The sequence below is a fragment of the Pleurodeles waltl genome, chromosome 7, assembly GCF_031143425.1.
Source record: "Pleurodeles waltl isolate 20211129_DDA chromosome 7, aPleWal1.hap1.20221129, whole genome shotgun sequence".
Classification (NCBI taxonomy): Eukaryota; Metazoa; Chordata; class Amphibia; order Caudata; family Salamandridae; genus Pleurodeles; species Pleurodeles waltl.
In genome coordinates, this window is record NC_090446.1 from 204,237,218 (window position 1) to 204,256,166 (window position 18,949).

The 18,949-nt window shown below is 45.5% G+C and overlaps 1 protein-coding gene across 1 annotated transcript in view; it reads right to left on the reverse strand.

Moving 5' to 3' along the window:
- Positions 1 to 1,106: 1,106 nt before the first annotated feature.
- Positions 1,107 to 18,949, reverse strand: part of VAPB (VAMP associated protein B and C) — a 316,279-nt gene continuing 298,436 nt past the window's right edge. The window contains exon 6 of the mRNA XM_069243578.1: positions 1,107 to 2,322. Coding sequence (XP_069099679.1) covers positions 2,164 to 2,322 — 159 coding nt within the window. The 3' untranslated portion in view covers positions 1,107 to 2,163. The remainder of the gene's footprint in view (positions 2,323 to 18,949) is intronic.

The window sequence follows — 18,949 nt, forward strand, 5'->3', positions numbered from 1 at the left end:
TCGACAAAAGACAAAAAGTCCAGTCAAAAAATGACTAAGGGTAGCTCTTGTTCAGATCTGTGCTTAGGCTGGCTCAGAAAGAAAAGAACGGACGTCAGCGCGCCGGGGTGGCACCTATTCATGACCTGCAATGTCACATCCAGCAACCGCGATGCCTATGACAAACGCAGAGTCGACAGATGCCACCTGACAGCGTGCGCAGGGGTACTACTTGATCCAGATTGACCCCCTGGGAGAAATTCTAAGGTAAAGAATCTGCAACTAGAAGTCTATCAGATAGGATAGACGAGAATAAGACATCCCGATAATGAGCAGGGGGAACATTTGCTCTCCACTGAAGGCTCACTGCGGCCTCCGATTTAGACACTCACTATTTTTTTGGGCATTTCTTAAAGTTAGAATTGTGGAATAAAGTTGGCTTCAAAGATGGAAGTGGTTTGGTCATCACTGCCCCTCTTTGAGAAACTAGCAGGAAGAAAGAAAAGCAAACAAATATACCAAGAATTTGGTAAAAAAAAAAAAAAGAAAGGGCATGGGATAAACAGTGGCGGTAGAAAGGAAAAACAACATAGCTGGGGTAGGAACAAGAGACAGCAAACAGGTCTAAGATTTGAATGGAGGAATAAGAGCACAGCAGGACATGACTGCATCCCCTAATGCCTCCGTCAAACTATTTAACACATTAAGCACTGGTTATCACACACACAGCACCGCCTACCACACACTTGAAGCCATTAGGAAAAATGTAGAAGTCAGGAAGCATTAGCAGGTAGCTAAGTAGACCAACAGCAGCAGCCTTCTAAAGCAGGTAGTGTTCCTCACTGGAACAAAGGCAACAGCCTCCTAGACTAGGTGGTCTGAAGGGTGGTGGGGTGTGGCTCTGAGCATGTGTGGATCTTTGTACCTTCCTAAATCACTAGGTTTGTATGCTGCAGTAACGTTTGAAACACAACTACCTACCTTTAGGTTCACACATACTAATTAGCGAGACAAACTTGGTTACATGAATTAATCAGCTATTAAATCCAAGGAATAAAGCCACACATTTTATTGAAGAAAAAAAAACAACCAAAAGGAAGGAAGGAAAAAAGACTGACTCAACTTGGTTATTTTGGGAGCTTTATTTAGTATTTTTATGCTTTAAGGATGTTACATTGTCAAAGAGGATTGGTCTTTACGGCAAAGAGCTAGTTTCCTACTAATAATTTGTTATCCCAGATAGAGTGTTATTTTATTTACATAAAAAAAGAAATCCTGATCACTGTTTTCCCAGATGCTCCAAGATGCTGTAATAGTTATGTAGTGCCCAAGACAACAGAAGGGGTTAGAGAAATCCGGTAGCTCTTCAGCAGCATATATTTTGTACTATCCACCAGTTTCGGGAACAGGTGCCTTTTCATGCCATTCTATTAGTCATGATCTGGACAGTAAGGGATACACGAGATGAAATACATTAAATAAGATAAACCTGCATTAAACATCTCTAGATAACAGTTTCAATTTGACTAAATGCAACCAATGGCAATGAAGCTCGGTCCCTTTAGGAGAACGAAACACTGACCTCGATCCCAACAGAGTGTGCAGTCAAAAGCAAAATCTCTTATGATTGACCAGTACGTTTCACACCACACACAAGTTCTTCGAGCCACGCGGCTTCCGTTTGAAGTTCAAGAAATTGGTTACTTGTTCAACCAATTGAAGACACTGACACTTTCAAACTTATGGCTGGCATGGTGGAATTATCATTAATGTGCACATTTTTTTGCAGAAGTTATTAACCACGCCTGCACTGTCTGTTTACAAACGTTCTGAGGTGGGCCAGCTCCTGCAGACGAGGAATAATTTCTTTAAATAGATTTTTTTAAAAGAGGAAAATCCAGCAACATGTGCCAAGGTCTAAAAATGTTTAAAATGACATTTACAATATGCCGTTACAGTATTAATCATGATTTTCCGGGTCACTTAATCAAGAACATTCTTTTGTAAATCACTCACTGTACAAGTTCTTTTTCCTTAGAAGATTACGTTATATTGTGCAGGGGTAATTTAAAGGCAAGGCCTGTGAGATGTCATACATAATTTTTTAAACATTGTTATGAATAATTTTTTTTCCATGATATGGCAGATCCATCAATCCAATTTACAACCCACTGCATGCTGCCTCTACAAGGCTACCTTTCCTATAATTACACCAATAATAAAGAACAACACCACAAGAGCGAGTAGCCGTGTGTTCAGTCCTTCGTCCTTGATCATGGCTGATGAAGTAGATACAGTGTGACTTGTCTGAGGTGCCTTCCTCATTCGTAGTCCTTCGTCATCCTACAGAAATGAGGGAACAGAAAAAGCTGTTTTAAGTAACACAAATATTCAAAAGTGCTTACTAACTGCAGAATGCCTTCTGACCTGCTTCTAAAAGGAAAAACTTTTCAAAATCTCACATTAAACAGAATTGGCGCTCAGGATGCATCACAGAAAGAACACAAATTAATAAGGATGAATCCCAATAAGAAGACAATAGCATGTCTTCTTCAACGTCCAGTCATGATAGATAAGAAATCTTCAACTTGCCCTGGTGTCCTTTAAGTACTTAAGAATTGGTTAAGCCAATAGATCTCACCTTTCTGACCTATCTGCTTTATCAACACTTGAAGGAAAATGCTTTTTTGCTGATGCGGTACGGCATTAGCAAATAAAAACAAAACATGATCACGAAACAAATGCATCATGTGGCCACACCATTCATGTGAGGACTTATGTGAGTCAAAGAATCACCACCAATGTGTGCGTCTATTCAATGACAAACAAGTGGAAGGTAGGTCACTGAATAAGAAGCATCCAAATGAGTAACAACGCCAACCAATGGGGAGCTTCAAGCCCACCTGAGGTTTTTGAGTGGTCCACAAAAGGCTTTTGTCTACACTCAGTAAAAAGCTGTCTGTCCAAGAGCACTCTATACTGACTTCTCCAACCTCTGTATATGATTTAGTAGTTTTAAATCATTCTTAGTTGGTAGCATGAACACTTCTGCATCATCAGCAGTCTAAAGTAGTTTTTTCCATTGGTCATGTGATATGACACAGCCACAGAAATATCCTAAGGTATTAGTCTAACACTGTATTCTTTTGCATCCGAGATCTGTAAAATATTAACCATTATTGCAAATGAGATCCTGGACATCTGAAGAAGGTATTTGAAAAATATTTTTATCTACTGTATAGTGTAAACCGGCTATGATAAAGTATGTCTTTAAAAACTAGCCAATAGAAGGACATTCTGCAAACACGTTAAATTGTCACTTTTCCATCAACAGTTTATTTCAATTTTGCAATTTTAAGAACATATTAGGCCATATGCAACAAAATTAACCATGTGTCACATTTTTTAATAAATGAGTCAAACTAATAAGCCTCTTTTGTCATAACAATCTTGGTAGTTTAACATTTGCTTAAATGTCAATGGATTGTTCTACAAGACAATGTGAAGTCTCTAATGTGTGAATCTAATTTATGAAGTAAATGCAGTTATTTTCCTTCAGGCCTACTCATGTTTCAGTTGGACTTGAAAATAAAGATTGCCTTTTCATAACAGCTTCCCATTCTTAAAATCGGAGACTGGAAACCAATACAGCATAAAGAGACAAAGCTTGTCCAATTTCTTGTAGGTTTATAGTGACAAGCAAACTCATTTATTAATTTATAACTTAGTAATGAAAAACTTTCAAATCGCCGACGAAAAAATTGTGACCTTATTACAGGTAAAATGGCTCAAAAGCAATTAATCTCATTTTCAAAGCCCATGAGCATTAAATAAAATCTAATGTAATTGACCTTAAATACAGCTCTTCTTTTATTCAGTTACCTAAATAAACAAACCCAATCCTCTCACTGAATAATGTCTGCACTCCATGACCCGGAACAAGTAGTTCAGAAATGATCTTCCATATAGAATAGGAGACACAGTGAAATACAACTTCTTGAAGAATAAAACATTCCACCTGATATGTGTCAGTAAATACAATCATCAACAAATAGGACTAATTTAGTGGTAGGGTTTATCTGAAACTAAATCGATTTAAGTAGGTGTCATTTGCTATCTGAAGTACTAAGAGCTCAACAAATCACTTCAACAAGGGGAGAGATAAGACACTGATATATGTGGAAGCCCATACACACCAGCATTGTTTTTTGTAAGTAACCACTAAGTCATAATGAGCTAGCTGCAATTTATAAGATAAGTAGAATACATGCCAAACAGTTTTTAATTCAATCGTTTTACTGCGAAAGAAAAACGACAACTGTAAGGAAATGCCTCCTTGGCATGGTTGCCCCCTGACTTTTTGCCTTTGCTGATGCTATGTTTACAATTGAAAGTGTGCTGAGGCCTGCTAACCAGGCCCCAGCACCAGTGTTCTTTCCCTAACCTGTACTTTTGTATCCACAATTGGCAGACCCTGGCATCCAGATAAGTCCCTTGTAACTGGTACTTCTAGTACCAAGGGCCCTGATGCCAAGGAAGGTCTCTAAGGGCTGCAGCATGTCTTATGCCACCCTGGAGATCTCTCACTCAGCACAGACACACTGCTTGCCAGCTTGTGTGTGCTAGTGAGGACAAAACGAGTAAGTCGACATGGCACTCCCCTCAGGGTGCCATGCCAGCCTCTCACTGCCTATGCAGTATAGGTAAGACACCCCTCTAGCAGGCCTTACAGCCCTAAGGCAGGGTGCACTATACCATAGGTGAGGGTACCAGTGCATGAGCATGGTACCCCTACAGTGTCTAAACAAAACCTTAGACATTGTAAGTGCAGGGTAGCCATAAGAGTATATGGTCTGGGAGTCTGTCAAACACGAACTCCACAGCACCATAATGGCTACACTGAAAACTGGGAAGTTTGGTATCAAACTTCTCAGCACAATAAATGCACACTGATGCCAGTGTACATTTTATTGTAAAATACACCACAGAGGGCACCTTAGAGGTGCCCCCTGAAACTTAACCGACTGTGTAGGCTGACTAGTTCCAGCAGCCTGCCACACCAGAGACATGTTGCTGGCCCCATGGGGAGAGTGCCTTTGTCACTCTGAGGCCAGTAACAAAGCCTGCACTGGGTGGAGATGCTAACACCTCCCCCAGGCAGGAGCTGTGACACCTGGCGGTGAGCCTCAAAGGCTCACCCCTTTGTCAAAGCCCAGCAGGGCACTCCAGCTTAGTGGAGTTGCCCGCCCCCTCCGGCCACGGCCCCCACTTTTGGCGGCAAGGCTGGAGGGAACAAAGAAAGCAACAAGGAGGAGTCACTGGCCAGTCAGGACAGCCCCTAAGGTGTCCTGAGCTGAGGTGACTGACTTTTAGAAATCCTCCATCTTGCAGATGGAGGATTCCCCCAATAGGGTTAGGATTGTGACCCCCTCCCCTTGGGAGGAGGCACAAAGAGGGTGTACCCACCCTCAGGGCTAGTAGCCATTGGCTACTAACCCCCCAGACCTAAACACGCCCTTAAATTTAGTATTTAAGGGCTACCCTGAACCCTAGAAAATTAGATTCCTGCAACTACAAGAAGAAGGACTGCCTAGCTGAAAACCCCTGCAGAGGAAGACCAGAAGACGACAACTGCCTTGGCTCCAGAAACTCACCGGCCTGTCTCCTGCCTTCCAAAGATCCTGCTCCAGCGACGCCTTCCAAAGGGACCAGCGACCTCGACATCCTCTGAGGACTGCCCCTGCTTCGAAAAGACAAGAAACTCCAGAGGACAGCGGACCTGCTCCAAGAAAGACTGCAACTTTGTTTCCAGCAGCTTTGAAAGAACCCTGCAAGCTCCCCGCAAGAAGCGTGAGACTTGCAACACTGCACCCGGCGACCCCGACTCGGCTGGTGGAGATCCAACACCTCAGGAGGGACCCCAGGACTACTCTGATACTGTGAGTACCAAAACCTGTCCCCCCTGAGCCCCCACAGCGCCGCCTGCAGAGGGAATCCCGAGGCTTCCCTTGACCGCGACTCTTTGAAACCTAAGTCCCGACGCCTGGAAAAGACTCTGCACCCGCAGCCCCCAGGACCTGAAGGACCGGACTTTCACTGCAGAAGTGACCCCCAGGAGTCCCTCTCTCTTGCCTAAGTGGAGGTTTCCCCGAGGAACCCCCCCCTTGCCTGCCTGCAGCGCTGAAGAGATCCCTTGATCTCTCATAGACTAACATTGCGAACCCGACGCTTGTTTCTACACTGCACCCGGCCGCCCCCGCGCTGCTGAGGGTGAAATTTCTGTGTGGGCTTGTGTCCCCCCCGGTGCCCTACAAAACCCCCCTGGTCTGCCCTCCGAAGACGCGGGTACTTACCTGCAAGCAGACCGGAACCGGGGCACCCCCTTCTCTCCATTCTAGCCTATGCGTTTTGGGCACCACTTTGAACTCTGCACCTGACCGGCCCTGAGCTGCTGGTGTGGTGACTTTGGGGTTGCTCTGAACCCCCAACGGTGGGCTACCTTGGACCAAGAACTGAACCCTGTAAGTGTCTTACTTACCTGGTAAAACTAACAAAAACTTACCTCCCCCAGGAACTGTGAAAATTGCACTAAGTGTCCACTTTTAAAGTAGCTATTTGTCAATAACTTGAAAAGTACACATGCAATTGAAATGATTCAAAGTTCCTAATGTACTTACCTGCAATACCTTTCAAACAAGATATTACATGTTAAATTTGAACCTGTGGTTCTTAAAATAAACTAAGAAAATATATTTTTCTATAACAAAACCTATTGGCTGGATTTGTCTCTGAGTGTGTGTACCTCATTTATTGTCTATGTGTATGTACAACAAATGCTTAACACTACTCCTTGGATAAGCCTACTGCTCGACCACACTACCACAAAATAGAGCATTAGTATTATCTCTTTTTACCACTATTTTACCTCTAAGGGGAACCCTTGGACTCTGTGCATGCTATTCCTTACTTTGAAATAGCACATACAGAGCCAACTTCCTACATTGGTGGATCAGCGGTGGGGTACAAGACTTTGCATTTGCTGGACTACTCAGCCAATACCTGATCACACGACAAATTCCAAAATTGTCATTAGAAATTGATTTTTGCAATTTGAAAAGTTCTCTAAATTCTTAAAAGACCTGCTAGGGCCTTGTGTTAGATCCTGTTTAGCATTTCTTTTAGAGTTTAAAAGTTTGTAAAAGTTTGAATTAGATTCTAGAACCAGTTGTAGATTCTTAAAAAGTATTCCAACTTTTAGAAGCAAAATGTCTAGCACAGATGTGACTGTGGTGGAACTCGACACCACACCTTACCTCCATCTTAAGATGAGGGAGCTAAGGTCACTCTGTAAAATAAAGAAAATAACAATGGGCCCCAAACCTACCAAAATACAGCTCCAGGAGCTTTTGGCAGAGTTTGAAAAGGCCAACCCCTCTGAGGGTGGCAACTCAGAGGAAGAGGATAGTGACTTGGAGGACAATTCCCCCCTACCAATCCTATCTAGGGAGAACAGGGTCCCTCAAACCCTGACTCCAAAAATAATAGTCAGAGATGCTGGTTCCCTCACAGGAGAGACCAACACCTCTGAAATCACTGAGGATAGCCCCAGTGAAGAGGACATCCAGTTAGCCAGGATGGCCAAAAGATTGGCTTTGGAAAGACAGATCCTAGCCATAGAGAGGGAAAGACAAGAGATGGGCCTAGGACCCATCAATGGTGGCAGCAACATAAATAGGGTCAGAGATTCTCCTGACATGTTGAAAATCCCCAAAGGGATTGTAACTAAATATGAAGATGGTGATGACATCACCAAATGGTTCACAGCTTTTGAGAGGGCTTGTGTAACCAGAAAAGTGAACAGATCTCACTGGGGTGCTCTCCTTTGGGAAATGTTCACAGGAAAGTGTAGGGATAGACTCCTCACACTCTCTGGACAAGATGCAGAATCTTATGACCTCATGAAGGGTACCCTGATTGAGGGCTTTGGATTCTCCACTGAGGAGTATAGGATTAGATTCAGGGGGGCTCAAAAATCCTCGAGCCAGACCTGGGTTGACTTTGTAGACTACTCAGTAAAAACACTAGATGGTTGGATTCAAGGCAGTGGTGTAAGTAATTATGATGGGCTGTACAATTTATTTGTGAAAGAACACCTGTTAAGTAATTGTTTCAATGATAAACTGCATCAGCATCTGGTAGACCTAGGACCAATTTCTCCCCAAGAATTGGGAAAGAAGGCGGACCATTGGGTCAAGACAAGGGTGTCCAAGACTTCAACAGGGGGTGATCAAAAGAAAGGGGTCACAAAGACTCCCCAGGGGAAGGGTGATGAGACAACCAAAACTAAAAATAGTAAAGAGTCTTCTACAGGCCCCCAAAAACCTGCACAGGAGGGTGGGCCCAGAGCCTCTTCACAAAACAATGGGTACAAGGGTAAAAACTTTGATCCCAAAAAGGCCTGGTGTCATAGCTGTAAACAGCATGGACACCAAACTGGAGACAAGGCCTGTCCCAAGAAAGGTTCCACTCCAAACTCCCATCCAGGTAACACTGGTATGGCTAGTCTCCAAGTGGGATCAACAGTGTGCCCAGAGCAAATCAGGGTCCACACTGAAGCTACTCTAGTTTCTGAGGGTGGGGTGGATTTAGCCACACTAGCTGTCTGGCCGCCTAACATGCAAAAATACAGACAGCAACTCTTAATTAATGGGACTAGAATAGAGGGCCTGAGGGATACAGGTGCCAGTGTCACCATGGTGACAGAGAAACTGGTTTCCCCTGGCCAATACCTGACTGGAAAAACTTACACAGTCACCAACGCTGACAATCAGAAAAAAGTACATCCCATGGCAATGGTTACTTTAGAATGGGGAGGGGTCAATGGCCTGAAACAGGTGGTGGTCTCCTCAAATATCCCAGTGGACTGTCTGCTTGGAAATGACCTGGAGTCCTCAGCATGGGCGGAGGTAGAACTAAAAACCCATGCAGCAATGCTGGGTATCCCTGAACTGGTGTGTGTGAAAACAAGAGCACAGTGCAAGGCACAGGGTGAACAAGTAGAGCTGGAGTCTGGAAGAATGGCCCAGCCTACCAAGAGGAAAGGAAAGTCAGTTGGGAAACCTACTGCAACACAGCAAAAGAAAGGGAACCTCTCTTCTCAGGAAGAAGTTCTGCCCTCTGAGGGAACTGAGCCTTTGGAGCTTGAACCTTATCAGGTTGAGCTCTTAGGCCCAGGGGGACCCTCAAGGGAGGAGCTGTGTAAGGGACAAGAAACCTGTCCCTCTCTTGAAGGCCTTAGGCAGCAAGCTGCTGAAGAGTCCAAGGGCAAGAAAAATGGAACACATAGGGTCTATTGGGAAGATGGACTCCTGTACACTGAGGCCAGAGACCCCAAACCTGGTGCCACTAGGAGAGTGGTAGTGCCTCAGCTGTTCAGAGAGTTCATCCTAACATTGGCCCATGACATTCCCCTTGCTGGACATTTGGGACAAACCAAGACGTGGGAGAGGCTAGTCAACCACTTCTACTGGCCCAATATGTCCAACATGGTTAAGGAGTTTTGCCTCTCCTGCCCCACCTGTCAAGCCAGTGGTAAGACAGGTGGGCATCCAAAGGCCCCCCTCATTCCACTTCCAGTGGTGGGGGTTCCCTTTGAAAGAGTGGGTGTGGACATAGTTGGTCCACTAGAACCTCCCACAGCCTCAGGAAATATGTATATCCTGGTAGTAGTGGATCATGCTACCAGGTATCCTGAAGCTATTCCCCTTAGGTCGACTACTGCCCCTGCAGTAGCCAAGGCCCTCATTGGTATCTTTACCAGAGTGGGTTTCCCTAAGGAGGTGGTGTCTGACAGAGGTACCAACTTCATGTCAGCATACCTGAAACATATGTGGAATGAGTGTGGAGTGACTTATAAATTCACTACACCTTACCATCCACAAACTAATGGCTTGGTTGAGAGATTCAACAAGACATTAAAGGGCATGATCATGGGGCTCCCAGAAAAACTCAAAAGGAGATGGGATGTCCTCCTGCCATGTCTGCTTTTCGCTTACAGGGAGGTACCACAGAAGGGAGTAGGGTTCTCACCCTTTGAACTTCTGTTTGGTCATCCTGTAAGGGGACCACTTGCCCTTGTTAAAGAAGGCTGGGAGAGACCTCTCCATGAGCCTAAACAGGACATAGTGGACTATGTACTTGGCCTTCGCTCTAGAATGGCAGAGTACATGGAAAAGGCAACCAAAAACCTTGAGGCCAGCCAACAGCTCCAGAAGTTTTGGTATGACCAAAAGGCTGCACTGGTTGAGTTCCAACCAGGGCAGAAAGTCTGGGTTCTGGAGCCTGTGGCTCCCAGGGCACTCCAGGACAAATGGAGTGGCCCTTACCCAGTGCTAGAAAGGAAGAGTCAGGTCACCTACCTGGTGGACCTGGGCACAAGCAGGAGCCCCAAGAGGGTGATCCATGTGAACCGCCTTAAGCTCTTCCATGACAGGGCTGATGTGAATCTGTTGATGGTAACAGATGAGGATCAGGAGGCAGAGAGTGAACCTCTCCCTGATCTTCTGTCATCAGACCCAAAAGATGGCACAGTAGATGGAGTGATCTACTCAGACTCCCTCTCTGGCCAACAGCAAGCTGATTGTAGGAGAGTCCTACAACAGTTTCCTGAACTCTTCTCCTTAACCCCTGGTCAGACACACCTGTGTACCCATGATGTGGACACAGGAGACAGCATGCCTGTCAAAAACAAAATATTTAGACAGTCTGACCATGTTAAGGAAAGCATCAAGGTGGAAGTCCACAAGATGCTGGAATTGGGAGTAATTGAGCGCTCTGACAGCCCCTGGGCTAGCCCAGTGGTCTTAGTCCCCAAACCTCACACCAAAGATGGAAAGAAAGAGATGAGGTTTTGTGTGGACTACAGAGGGCTCAATTCTGTCACCAAGACAGATGCTCATCCAATTCCTAGAGCTGATGAGCTCATAGACAAATTAGGTGCTGCCAAATTCTTAAGTACCTTTGACTTGACAGCAGGGTACTGGCAAATAAAAATGGCACCTGGAGCAAAAGAGAAAACAGCATTCTCCACACCTGATGGGCATTATCAGTTTACTGTTATGCCCTTTGGTTTAAAGAATGCCCCTGCCACCTTCCAAAGGTTGGTGAATCAAGTCCTTGCTGGTTTGGAGTCCTTTAGCACAGCTTATCTTGATGATATTGCTGTCTTTAGCTCCACCTGGCAGGATCACCTGGTCCACCTGAAGAAGGTTTTGAAGGCTCTGCAATCTGCAGGCCTCTCTATCAAGGCATCCAAATGCCAGATAGGGCAGGGAACTGTGGTTTACTTGGGCCACCTTGTAGGTGGAGGCCAAGTTCAGCCACTCCAACCCAAGATCCAGACTATTCTGGACTGGGTAGCTCCAAAAACCCAGACTCAAGTCAGGGCATTCCTTGGCTTGACTGGGTATTACAGGAGGTTTGTGAAGGGATATGGATCCATTGTGACAGCCCTCACTGAACTCACCTCCAAGAAAATGCCCAAGAAAGTGAACTGGACTGTGGAATGCCAACAGGCCTTTGACACCCTGAAACAAGCGATGTGCTCAGCACCAGTTCTAAAAGCTCCAGATTATTCTAAGCAGTTCATTGTGCAGACTGATGCCTCTGAACATGGGATAGGGGCAGTTTTGTCCCAAACAAATGATGATGGCCTTGACCAGCCTGTTGCTTTCATTAGCAGGAGGTTACTCCCCAGGGAGCAGCGTTGGAGTGCCATTGAGAGGGAGGCCTTTGCTGTGGTTTGGTCCCTGAAGAAGCTGAGACCATACCTCTTTGGGACTCACTTCCTAGTTCAAACTGACCACAGACCTCTCAAATGGCTGATGCAAATGAAAGGTGAAAATCCTAAACTGTTGAGGTGGTCCATCTCCCTACAGGGAATGGACTTTATAGTGGAACACAGACCTGGGACTGCCCATGCCAATGCAGATGGCCTCTCCAGGTTCTTCCACTTAGAAAATGAAGACTCTCTTGGGAAAGGTTAGTCTCATCCTCTTTCGTTTGGGGGGGGGGGGGGGGGGGGGGGGGTTGTGTAAGGAAATGCCTCCTTGGCATGGTTGCCCCCTGACTTTTTGCCTTTGCTGATGCTATGTTTACAATTGAAAGTGTGCTGAGGCCTGCTAACCAGGCCCCAGCACCAGTGTTCTTTCCCTAACCTGTACTTTTGTATCCACAATTGGCAGACCCTGGCATCCAGATAAGTCCCTTGTAACTGGTACTTCTAGTACCAAGGGCCCTGATGCCAAGGAAGGTCTCTAAGGGCTGCAGCATGTCTTATGCCACCCTGGAGATCTCTCACTCAGCACAGACACACTGCTTGCCAGCTTGTGTGTGCTAGTGAGGACAAAACGAGTAAGTCGACATGGCACTCCCCTCAGGGTGCCATGCCAGCCTCTCACTGCCTATGCAGTATAGGTAAGACACCCCTCTAGCAGGCCTTACAGCCCTAAGGCAGGGTGCACTATACCATAGGTGAGGGTACCAGTGCATGAGCATGGTACCCCTACAGTGTCTAAACAAAACCTTAGACATTGTAAGTGCAGGGTAGCCATAAGAGTATATGGTCTGGGAGTCTGTCAAACACGAACTCCACAGCACCATAATGGCTACACTGAAAACTGGGAAGTTTGGTATCAAACTTCTCAGCACAATAAATGCACACTGATGCCAGTGTACATTTTATTGTAAAATACACCACAGAGGGCACCTTAGAGGTGCCCCCTGAAACTTAACCGACTGTCTGTGTAGGCTGACTAGTTCCAGCAGCCTGCCACACCAGAGACATGTTGCTGGCCCCATGGGGAGAGTGCCTTTGTCACTCTGAGGCCAGTAACAAAGCCTGCACTGGGTGGAGATGCTAACACCTCCCCCAGGCAGGAGCTGTGACACCTGGCGGTGAGCCTCAAAGGCTCACCCCTTTGTCACAGCCCAGCAGGGCACTCCAGCTTAGTGGAGTTGCCCGCCCCCTCCGGCCACGGCCCCCACTTTTGGCGGCAAGGCTGGAGGGAACAAAGAAAGCAACAAGGAGGAGTCACTGGCCAGTCAGGACAGCCCCTAAGGTGTCCTGAACTGAGGGGACTCTGACTTTTAGAAATCCTCCATCTTGCAGATGGAGGATTCCCCCAATAGGGTTAGGATTGTGACCCCCTCCCCTTGGGAGGAGGCACAAAGAGGGTGTACCCACCCTCAGGGCTAGTAGCCATTGGCTACTAACCCCCCAGACCTAAACACGCCCTTAAATTTAGTATTTAAGGGCTACCCTGAACCCTAGAAAATTAGATTCCTGCAACTACAAGAAGAAGGACTGCCTAGCTGAAAACCCCTGCAGAGGAAGACCAGAAGACGACAACTGCCTTGGCTCCAGAAACTCACCGGCCTGTCTCCTGCCTTCCAAAGATCCTGCTCCAGCGACGCCTTCCAAAGGGACCAGCGACCTCGACATCCTCTGAGGACTGCCCCTGCTTCGAAAAGACAAGAAACTCCCGAGGACAGCGGACCTGCTCCAAGAAAGACTGCAACTTTGTTTCCAGCAGCTTTGAAAGAACCCTGCAAGCTCCCCGCAAGAAGCGTGAGACTTGCAACACTGCACCCGGCGACCCAGACTCGGCTGGTGGAGATCCAACACCTCAGGAGGGACCCCAGGACTACTCTGATACTGTGAGTACCAAAACCTGTCCCCCCTGAGCCCCCACAGCGCCGCCTGCAGAGGGAATCCCGAGGCTTCCCTTGACCGCGACTCTTTGAAACCTAAGTCCCGACGCCTGGAAAAGACTCTGCACCCGCAGCCCCCAGGACCTGAAGGACCGGACTTTCACTGCAGAAGTGACCCCCAGGAGTCCCTCTCTCTTGCCCAAGTGGAGGTTTCCCCGAGGAACCCCCCCCTTGCCTGCCTGCAGCGCTGAAGAGATCCCTTGATCTCTCATAGACTAACATTGCGAACCCGACGCTTGTTTCTACACTGCACCCGGCCGCCCCCGCGCTGCTGAGGGTGAAATTTCTGTGTGGGCTTGTGTCCCCCCCGGTGCCCTACAAAACCCCCCTGGTCTGCCCTCCGAAGACGCGGGTACTTACCTGCAAGCAGACCGGAACCGGGGCACCCCCTTCTCTCCATTCTAGCCTATGCGTTTTGGGCACCACTTTGAACTCTGCACCTGACCGGCCCTGAGCTGCTGGTGTGGTGACTTTGGGGTTGCTCTGAACCCCCAACAGTGGGCTACCTTGGACCAAGAACTGAACCCTGTAAGTGTCTTACTTACCTGGTAAAACTAACAAAAACTTACCTCCCCCAGGAACTGTGAAAATTGCACTGTGTCCACTTTTAAAGTAGCTATTTGTCAATAACTTGAAAAGTATACATGCAATTGAAATGATTCAAAGTTCCTAATGTACTTACCTGCAATACCTTTCAAACAAGATATTACATGTTAAATTTGAACCTGTGGTTCTTAAAATAAACTAAGAAAATATATTTTTCTATAACAAAACCTATTGGCTGGATTTGTCTCTGAGTGTGTGTACCTCATTTTTTGTCTATGTGTATGTACAACAAATGCTTAACACTACTCCTTGGATAAGCCTACTGCTCGACCACACTACCACAAAATAGAGCATTAGTATTATCTCTTTTTACCACTATTTTACCTCTAAGGGGAACCCTTGGACTCTGTGCATGCTATTCCTTACTTTGAAATAGCACATACAGAGCCAACTTCCTACAACAACGCTAAATTCTAATAGAATAATCAGTGTACAAAATGCATTACAGAAAATAATACTTTGCTCTATTTAATCCCCAGGTCATATGATCATTCTATATGGCTAGCAGTTCTCATATTGGGCCACATCTCAGGTCGAGGTAAATCCTATTAAAAATCAAAGCTCTAATTTTGATGGCTGGTCTTGTTTCTTGTTATCTCCAACTGCGCTCTCAACTTAAAGAACAAGCAGTGTTCCTGCCTCTGCCCCTCTTCTCTGCTTTCAGGACCTATTCTGAGAAGCCTTGTTGTTTTAACCACAGGCACGAGGTATGGTGGGCCAAAGCAACCCCGCCAATGCTTAAGTAATTTTATCTCCCAACCGCACGCGGTTAAAGTTGCTCTTCCTACCCTGAACTCTCAGTCTTCCAATTTGGATATTGCTTTGATGATAGTCTTGAAAACCTCATCTGCAATTCCTTCTCCGGTTTGAGAACAATCTGCTTTCACCCTTCGTATTTGGTTGCCCAGCACACCAAAGTGAGTTTTCCTCTGCTGTCACATTTATGGTCCACCTTCAATCTTAGGTGAGGGGGGTATGTCACCTGGCCACCAACCTTCCCCCTTCCACTGTCGGTCTTAAAAAATAAAATTAAAAAATAAAAATAAAATAATAATTTAAAAAAAATAAAAAAAGGTTACAGGGACTTTATAGTTGGGTTCTGAATTTACTTACACAAAACCATAGAAATTCAGGAGTTAGTTATTTCAAGTAACTAACTTGCGCCCCCGTCATGCAGTTTTTTCTTTAAAAAAATAAGTGCTAATGTCTAACTGATATTTTTATTGAAATTATAAAAGTTGTCATGAGTGCTGTAATATCTTGGGTAATTAGCAGTGCATGGCGAGGGTGAGTAATAGCTACCTTAGGGCGCGAGTTATAGCTTCTTGAAATAACTAACTGCTGAATTTCTATGGTTTTGTGCAAGTTAATTCAGAACCTAGTTATAACGTTCCTATAACCTTTGGTTTTTTAAGTGAATTTCTGTGCTTTAATTGTTTGTTAACCAGAACATCCCTGTAATCTTTAGTTTTTTTCAGTCAATTTCTATTATTTTTTTTATTTTTTTAAACATGAAGTAATGTCAATAACTATGTTAATCCAACCATCGCCGCGTAGTCTTGGGCCGTGTGCGGCGAGATTCGCCGTAGGGTCTGCAGCCAACCTACTATAACTACTCAACCCTGCGCAGAGCGCAGCCTTTGGCCGTGCAGTGCAGGGGTTGGCCGCAGGGCCTTTTCTCTGGCTGTGAGAATAGTTATGAGAGGGTGTCTGGATGTGTGAGTGGGTTACAGTGTGAGATTCGGTGTGAAAGGGAGTCATGTGTGAGAGTGTGAGTGTCCGAGAGTGGGAGTGTAAGAATGAGTTGGTCTGTGAGTAGGTGCGCGATTGTCTGAATGGGTCTGTGAGTGCATGAGTGTCTAAAAGTGGGTCTATGAGAGTGCGTGAGTGGGTGAACGAGTGCCTGAGAAGGTCTGAGTGGATGTGTGAGTCTGAGTGGGTGCATGAATGTCTGACAGGGTCTGTGAGTAGGTATGTGAATGTCTGTGGGTGCATCAGTAGCTGTGTGAGTGACTTGGCCACATAGGGATCTCACCTGCCCTTATATCCACCAAGAGTGCACATCTTTACACAAAATATCTACCCGAGTAAAGTTCTTTCTGCCTCCTTAGGTAAATGTCCAGTGTGTATTCTACAATACAGCTGTGTAATGGACCATAAGGAAATGTCATTAGTGTACTTGTGTGATGGCAAAGTGATTGATCCTTGTGCGTCTTTCTCTAGAATACTGTGATAACATGAATAGTCCTATAGAGAGCCCAACGAAACTACAAAGACTTAAATCTCCATAAAACCAGGGTCCTTCCTGACATACCTGTTTCTTTGTTTTTGTGAGTATGTCCTCCTATTCCTCTGCATCAAGAACACATCACAAAAATCGGAGGGAAATACACTAGAGGGCCCCTGAGTAAGCTATCAATCCTGGCAAAATGTGGGAAGACCACTACATACTACTAAGGTGGACAGTGCGGGACCAAACAGGCGGAGCTTCCAGGTGATTTGCAAATTTCCGAGCTGCACAGAGCCATCCCTGGGCAGATTTCGGCCTCAGAGACCCCAATCACGGCCTTCATATACTAGGGAAGGGAGTACACCTAGAAGCTCCGCTGTTTGGTCCCGCACTGTCCACCTTAGTAGTATACAGTGGTCTTCCCACATTTTGCCAGGATAGACCCAGGGAGGTGGCAGTCGCATGGGACCCCCAACTATAATGAAAGATTCTACCCTGGGGAGGTGCGGGCACCCAGGCGGTTGCACGGACCCCCTGCATACTATTTGATGTAACCCCCGGGGAGGTGACGGACCTCAAGGCATAAATAAGCCCAGGAAGGAGCCCCATGCAACCCCCTCCTTTATTTTAGATATTCCCCTGGGGCCTGGCCCTCCCGGGGGCTTTACTAAAACAAGCGCAGGAGACCACACTATTTTTTTATTACATTTTTGCTGCAAATTTGCGACATTGTCGCAAATTCATTGCACTTTCTTTTTTTTTTAAATGTGCTTTTTTGCCCTTGAAGGGTCCCCTGGGACCCCAGCACCAGAGCTAAGGGGTCATGGTGTCCCTGCCCTGCCCTGCCACTGTTCTTTTTGTTATCTTTTTTTCAGGGACTCGGTCCCAAAATGGCTGCCATCACTTCCTGGTTGAAGTGTTGGCAGTAAATCACAGCTCTGCATTTCCCTGCATGAGCTGTTATTCTTCACAAAGTCTTAAGGAAGGAACAGCGGGCCCTAGATATACCAATTTGGATTTCCTTAAATTTCTCAACAACTACTGAATGCATTTACACCAAATACCAATAAGTGTAAGCTGGGTAACTAAAGCTACCTTTCTGCTAAATTTGGTGTAATTCCGTCCACAGTTCAGGCTGTAGTCCTCTTCAAAACTCCTATGGAAATTAACATGGGAAACGCATGTTTGTTTTTTTTAACCCCCTTTTTTCTTGGCCCCTGCTTGACGATCACCCTGAAACTTTCCATGCACAAAGAGAACCATCGGCATACTTTTTTTGGGAAAATTTAGTGAAGATTAGGCAAACTATGCCAAAGATAGGCAAGTCAAAATATTATTTTTCTATGGAAACATGGTCCTAACAAGAACTACCTACAGTGACCACCAGTAGGAGATATATCTCTGTCATATGCTATGCATATCCATTCCGACATCTAGTGTTGGGCTCTGAGTGTTATAAGTTATTTTTCTTCAAAGAAGTCTTTTCGGAGTCACAGGATCGAGTGACTCCTCCTCTCAGTTCAATTGCGCATGGGCATAGACTCCATTGTTAGACTGTTTTCCCACAGAGGGGGAAGAAAGGAGTGATAGAGTATAGAAATATAAAGAGATGTCCATGCAAATGTAAATGTATATACATATGTACAAATGTACAACAAACGACTACAGGCTTACGGGGAAGAAGGAGGGTGCATGTGAATCTGCAACACTACATGCCACAAACAGATGTACACTGGGTAAGTTATATTTTCCGCTCGATGGCATGTGTAGCTGCAGATACACATGCTATGCATAGACTACAAAGCAGTTAGTCCTCCCAAAAAAGCAGTGGCTAGCCTGTAGGAGTTGAAGTTGTTTGAAATAACGGTTTTAAGACAGCCTGGCCTATAGAGGCTTGTTGCTGTGAGAACACATCAACCCAATAGTGTTTTGTAAATGTATGAGGGATTGACCATGTAGCTGATTTACATATGTCACCACTGGAATGTTTCCTAATAAAGCCATTGTTGCACCCTTTTTCCTAGTGGAATGTACTTTAGCAGTGATCAAGAGTTGCCGCTTTGCTTTGATATAACATGTTTGTATACATCTAACAATCCATCTTGCTAATCCTTGTTTTGATATAGGATTGCCTGTATGTGGTTGTTGGACAGCAAAGAGTTGCTTTGTTTTCCTAAACGGTTTCATTCTGCCTGTGTAGTACATAAGAGCTCTTTTGAGATCTAGGGTATGAAGAGCTCTTTCTGCCACAGAATCTGGCTGTGGAAAGAAGACTGGCAATTCCACTATTTGACTGATGTGAAAAGGAGACACTACTTTTGGTAGAAATGTTGGATTTGTTCGTAGTACAACCTTATGTTTGTG